We start from the raw sequence: 6688 nt of genomic DNA, 5'->3' as shown, positions 1-6688 counted from the left end.
TAATTTCAGACCACTAATTGAGAAATAATATATAAGAGTTATAATTTATATTATTATTATTAATTATTATTAATTATTATTATTATTATTATTATTATTATTATTATTATTATTATTATTATTATCCAAGCGGATGAATCGAAACGAATGAACCAACAGCGCCATCCCCAGGGTAGATTTGGAATAGCTGACGAATACAAAACGAAAATATCATCAAACATGCCTAATTTGCACACAACAACTTGCAAAAGTGCAAAATTGTGCGTACGTGGTTAGAAGTTAAGTTAAATAGTATAAAAATAATAATAATAATAATAACAAGAAGAAGAAGAAACGTTGCTCTTGAAATCCCACTTCAGACCGCACTTCCGCCTCGTGTGCAACGGTCTTCCGCGCTTCCGGGTGTCACAGCCATTGCGGTCCCCCGGTAACGCATGTCTGCCTACTCGGCGCGGAGACATGGAGGCCTGTCTGAAAAAGAAGGTTGGTGCGGTTTTGTTACCGGGAGATTTGTTCACGTTCGAAAGGCCCGAGACGATATCGTTAAGCGCCAACACCAAGGCCGAGAAAGTGATCTGCGGCCCGGGGCTGCGGCGGGACGGAGACGATGTGGTTGTTTGTAAGAGTGGCGTTCTGCGACACAAGCATCCCAACATGTACTGGATGGATTCTCAGCAGAGAAGGGTGAGGTGTGTGTGTGTGTGTGTGTGTGTGTGTGTGTGTGTGTGTGTGTGTGTGTCTGTGTGTCTGTGTGTGTGTGTCTGTGTGTCTGTGTGTGTGTCTACTAAAATGTCCTAAATTATTTTTTCTCAAAGTCTTTAATTTCGTTAAAACTAAATTTTACACCACATAATTATTTTGGGGTTGTTTTGTGGATTTTTAATCGATTGAGTTATTGATATATTAGTTTGGAATTATAGTTGTTTAGTCGCTCAAAAAAACAGCAAAATATTTTAAAAAGGGTTGAAATACATGGATGCTTATTTAGTCATTTACAGTCATTTACAGTCATGGGAAAAGGTTTTTCAATTTAACACAAGTATTTGAATCTTAAATTAGCGGTACTATTTTACACCCCAGGGAACCTAAACCCATAATAATATGAGATAACAAATAATGGTTAACCTATTTTGAGTAGTGTACCTCAAGATCTTTTTTTTTTTTTTTAGCTGATTTCCCCCTTTCCTGGCATTGGGAGGGGAAATAATTAAAATGAACAACTAATGTAATGTTTGTGTGTCATGTGTGGGTTTTTTAACATTATATATATATATAACCACTTTTTTTCATTTATTCTAATTTAGATTTGAGGAATTCAAACCAAAAGAATGAACCTCAGACATGTGTCCTGTCATTCAATATGGGACTGATCATTGTAACCAGGGGCATGCTGATTGGTTTGTCTGTAAACCCTAAATAATTGTGGTGCATTTGGAAGGTGGCAGCAATCATTGGCTGATTTATTAAAAAAAAAAAAAAAATTATTATTCTGAGATCTAACAGCAAACTTAATTTCAATCCCTGTGTGAATTCCTACAGGTAAACAGTTTTCCTGCATGTCAGAATAGTCTTTATTGTCAAATAGGGTTACACAAACAAGGAATTTTTCCTGGTGTTCGGTGCATACATGAAAAATACATGTAAAACAATTAGTCAAATAGAAGTAACATATATATATATATATATATATATATATATATATATAAATAAAGAATATGTAAAATAAGGCAGTTTTTATTTAAAACTTTTATTTTATTTTTTTAAAATAAAGCTGTACAGTTTGTGCAGGAATGTTCAGTCTAAAGTGTAACAGTATGTGCAATGTTCATGGATAAAGGTCCAGAAGAATGAGGAATGTGCGTTAATGTAACGCATTGACATACCCATTCAGTTTAAGGCGTAGTGGGGAGGGGGCTTCAGTTGCAGAGGGTAAGAAACTGTTCTTGTGGCGAGAGACTGGGCCGCAGCCTCCTGCCAGAGGGAAGAGTTTCAAACATTTTGTGTCTGGGGTGGAAGGGGTCAGCCACAATCTATTAGGTTACGGTCCAAATAAAATAATTGTACCTTTTTTTTATTTTTTTTAAGTATGTTCCGGCCAAAGGGGAGAGTGTGATTGGCATCGTCACCACCAAAGCAGGAGACGTGTTCAAGGTGGACGTGGGCGGCAGCGAGCAGGCCTCGCTGTCGTACCTGGCGTTCGAGGGTGCCACCAAGAGGAACAGACCCAACGTGCAGGTGCGTGTGGCGTGAGATGAACCCCAACTAGAAACGGCCAAGGCTCTGGTTCTGGTCCGCTCTTAATGTCTTTGGATCCCGCCCTGACAGGCAACGTGTTGTGAGACTTATTATCCTGGAGCAACCCTCCAGGAATCTTTCCTTTGTCATACACGCATGCGACTCAATTCAAGAATCGCTAGATGTGGAATTCCGACCGGTGGATCAGTTCCTAAAAATGACATATTTTGTCCCTCACATCTGACTTATTGTTTTTTTTTGTTTGGCTGTAGAGACTTTCATTGACTGTATGTGTACTTGCATTACCAAAAATGTGGCATGGCCGTGTATAATCTAATATGAAGTGTGACACCGCCTGGTAACATTACGGAGGTGAGAGGAAGAAGAAGAGCCTGCTTTTGGTTTGTCCTTCCTGGGCTACTGTAGCAGCATGACAGCCTCCTTGGAAGGGGACCTGCCCCCCTATGTATATATAAAGGGCTCATTCTATCGTAAGAAAATCACAACAGTTCTTATTTTCATGGGATTATACACTAGTTAAAACATACTTAAGAATATTATATTCCATTTCTGCCATTTCTGCTAAATTCTACACACTGGTCCTTTTAAAATATTTAACATTTGGAGAGCTACAGGTGATTCACTTCCAAAACCTGTAATTCTATACGACAGTAGAGGGAACTTTTTTTTTCATTCCCAATTAGTGTCCAGTCTGACCCGTAGTGGCTGCGATTAGGGATGCCCGTTTAGAAAGAATAATTTCTGATGAGAGCCGACCCTCGTCAACCGTTCATTAAACGTTCTCAGACGAGGTAAAATTATAACTTAACCTATTTAGAATGGACCAATGCCTGTGACTAGGGGTGTGCCGTTATTGATGGTTCAGTATAATACCGTTATCATTTTTACTAAGAAAGAATTCATATCGTGATAATGAAAATGTTCCTACTTGTTGACGTTGGGGACGGGCATGATTTCTCAATGTCAGTATTTGTTCAATGTATAGAGTAATCACATTTTTACTGGAGGGTGCACATAATTAGGTTTGGAGAAAACAATCTTATTACTTGAAATAATATATAATCAAGTCACACACCGTCGATTTATTTTAAGCAGTTTATCATAAATAAAGCATTTTCATTCCGTTAATTGGTTTCTTTTGTAAACAGCACAGTTAATTGCGGCCAGCACTTCCGGTTTGGGGAAAGGACCCGAGGGCTACGTAAGCTGTCCTCTAATGTGCCTGAAATAAAAGACGTGTGGTTGTACGTGTCGACCCCATAAGTTGTATTTAAGAAATAGATTGTGTTGCCTATTTTTCTTTTACCGTGCCACAAACTTTATTTTTTATGAATTACTTCTTCTTTTTTTTTCCCCCCATATAATATTTTTAAACTGTTTCACTGATAGTGTTAATCGTCAATTGTTATTGTTGGTTAAACGGTTAGTTATTAACATTCCTAGCCTTGATAGGTGGAAACACTGTTGACTCAAATCCTCTGTTTTTCCTTCCTTGAATGAATCGCTGAAGCCGCCCAACACTTTTACTAAAACATAAACATCTGGGTTGAAAACATTTGCCCTGGTAGAGGCATTAACCATTTACTGGGGTTTGTTAACTCCATGGTTGGAATGTGCCAGAGCCCTGTGTGAGTTCCTCAGAACCTTCTTGTTTTTATGTTTGGATTAAACCGAACCAGATATTGGAAACATTTTAATCAACAATAAATATTTATTACATATTTTTTGTTTGGGGGGAAAAACAAAGAAAAAGACAAAACAAATTTAGATATATTGAATTTTAGCGAATTACATTATTTATAAAAATTATTATAAAATAATAACGGTTCATATATTCTTATCTACACTTGGCTAGTGTATCACATTGGGGAAACATGGATTTCTAAAAATGTTTTGCTTAAAAAAAATATATATGATTTTTTTATATATGTTTAAAAATTCCAAGGTTAATGAAATCTGTATACAAACACAAGTTGGATGTCCTACATCTTTCCTATAGCACATTTTCATTTAATGAGCATATAATCAATTGTAAGTATATGCGGCACCCTGTTAACACTGCACATGGAGAACATTATTTGTTAATTTTTCTCCCAAAAATCCTTTGAAGGGTTTACTCGGCTCAAAAAACATCTTTCGAGTAGTACACTTAAAAAATAATAATAACAATAATAATAAAAAGTTTGAGAACCACTGGTAGACAGTTGTAAAATAACTGTTTGTTCCAGGTGGGGGATCTGGTTTACTGTCAGTTCATCATCGCCAACAAAGACATGGAGCCGGAGGTGGTCTGCATCGACAGCTCAGGACGGGCCAACGGCATGGGGGTGTTTGGAGCCGGGGGGCTTCTCTTCAAGGTCTCCCTGGGTCTGGTGCGCAGGTATGGATTGGCGTTTACACAACCCCCCCTACTGGGGGGGTGTTAAACCTGCACATTAAACACCATCGTACTAGTAGAAACAGACGCCCCCAACACTGCCGCAGTTATGGGGTTTTATTCCCTGTGTAGGTAGGTAATGTACATAATTTATAGTCCCAGGGCTGGATTATAAAAATTCTAACACTTTTAGGGGTCAGATTCATGTCTAGGCTACCTGAAAGTGGATTCATTCCCATATAGAATGGCCAATCAAATATTCTTATGGCCAAAACAATAGTCAAACATAATTTTCCAACTTAGGAGAGAGGAATTGGATTCCTGGAATTAATTTTTCAAAAAACTTCTACAGACAGCTGCACCTTTTACGATTTTATAGTTTTGGCCATACAATATAAATAACTTAAATGTTCTTGTGAAGTTGTAATTAGCACATCTTAGCTCATTTTACATAATACTTCGCTACACTGATAACTTGGATTTAGTTATTTTTCTGTCAAGCGACTTATCTGTTCATAACTTATTGTTTAAAAAAAAAAAATGCTTTATGTAATTGTTTCTCATGTAGCCAATGCCTTAAATTTGCACATGACAGATGCGTACAGACAAACAAAGCAAAATTTTACGGGAAATGTGTTTTTTAAATGGACAGTCCCACCTATAAGTACACCGTTATAGTATGTTTTAGCTTTTTAGGCCATTATTTAAATGTTCTGTTTGATCTATCGGCTACAAAATGTACAGTATTCTCTGCAGAAAACACCCCCACCCTTGACACGCCCCCTCTCCGCCCCTCCAGGCTGCTGGCCCCTCAGAGTGAGATCATCAAGGACCTGGAAAAGCTGTTTCCCTCTGAACTGGTGCTGGGGATGAACGGCCGTGTTTGGGTGCGCGCCGCCACCGTCCAGAAGACCCTGATTGTGGCGAATCTCTTGGAGAGCTGCGAGAACATGAGCGCCCAACAGAGGCAAACCCTCTTCAGGAGGGTGGCAGAGGGCAACCTATAGGCCCCGCATTCGAAAATGGACAGTCTGGTTATTTTGTCAAGGAACTCTTGGTTAGGCAGATGATGACCTCACCGAGATAGTGTTTATTGTTTAATTCACTAAATAAAATAAATCATAAGGACCACCCATCCTCATCAGGATTGCTCTAATGAAACATGGATGGAGGGAAACAGCAAAAAAAAAAAAGACATTTCACCTGCATTTGCCTTTGTAACATATCTAAATGTATGTAATCACATTAACATATATGCACACACATAATGAAGCACACAACCTCATAGAACCTCAGTCAGATATCTTTATTTTCAGCACACAAGTGTTAATTCTCACACACACATCTACTGTAGGTGTTTTTGGATTCCTGCCGCTGTTATCGTTGTTCTCGGCCTCGCCGCGCGGCAGCTGCAGAGCAGGAACAACACCCCATTGTCCTACTCGCATCCCAAAGTTTGTCTTATCTTGAGCACATATGAATCTGTGAGGTTGAACTGACCATATATTATCTGTCTTAACCGTTTCGTCTCAGGGAGCAACTCTAGAGCACATTTCTGATCTGAAACATTTCTAAGTAAAAACCAATGTCTGCCTCTTCATTTAAAACCACCGACTGACAAACTGCAGATTAAAGGGACCTTTTGATTTCTGTAACATTACCTGGCGTCACAAACCAGGATCGAGCTGCGTCCAGGGGGACCGTCGACGACGGCGCTGGCATAACCTAAAACCCTCATTTGGAGGACCGTCCTTCGGTGGGACTCTGGGGCGTTGCCCCGATTTACGTTCCTCAGAACGGGGTAAGACAGATGTTGTGTGAAGTGTTTGAAAGACGGCTTCTAATTCTAAATTACATTTTTAATTGTTTTATGATCCAAATAGTGACGGATTTTTCCTAAAGTGAATACATTAACGGTTGCTTTATTCTCAAGTATCTAGTAAGATCGTAATAAAGCACGTGACATCAAACCTAGACTTCTATTAAAACTGTAAAGTATGTCAAATGGAATTTGATTTATCTATTGAGACTAATAAGTACATGAAACATATGAAA

General features: G+C 38.6%; 1 protein-coding gene across 1 annotated transcript; it reads left to right on the top strand.

Moving 5' to 3' along the window:
• The first annotated feature begins 427 nt into the window (after window positions 1–427).
• On the top strand, window positions 428–5766 carry exosc3 (exosome component 3). The gene is made up of 4 exons (XM_080008749.1): window positions 428–684; window positions 2086–2235; window positions 4485–4636; window positions 5433–5766. The coding sequence occupies exons 1-4, from the start codon at window positions 460–462 to the stop codon at window positions 5638–5640; spliced, it is 735 nt and encodes a 244-aa protein (XP_079864875.1). The 5' UTR covers window positions 428–459; the 3' UTR covers window positions 5641–5766.
• The last annotated feature ends 922 nt before the right edge of the window (window positions 5767–6688 follow it).

This window comes from Zeus faber (assembly GCF_960531495.2).
Source record: "Zeus faber genome assembly, chromosome: 10".
NCBI classification, from domain to species: domain Eukaryota; kingdom Metazoa; phylum Chordata; class Actinopteri; order Zeiformes; family Zeidae; genus Zeus; species Zeus faber.
The sequence above is the reverse complement of the archived record's forward strand: the minus strand, read 5'-3'. Positions and strand labels throughout refer to the sequence as shown.

What these genes read in the sequence shown, in the direction of transcription:
- exosc3 (XM_080008749.1), top strand. Translation starts at nt 460, where the DNA reads ATGGAGGCCTGTCTGAAAAAGAAGGTTGGTGCGGTTTTGTTACCGGGA. An exon ending in GGAACAGACCCAACGTGCAG is followed by an intron (nt 2,236 to 4,484) that starts GTGCGTGTGGCG and finishes TGTTTGTTCCAG; the next exon opens with GTGGGGGATCTGGTTTACTG. An exon ending in TCCCTGGGTCTGGTGCGCAG is followed by an intron (nt 4,637 to 5,432) that starts GTATGGATTGGC and finishes CCGCCCCTCCAG; the next exon opens with GCTGCTGGCCCCTCAGAGTG.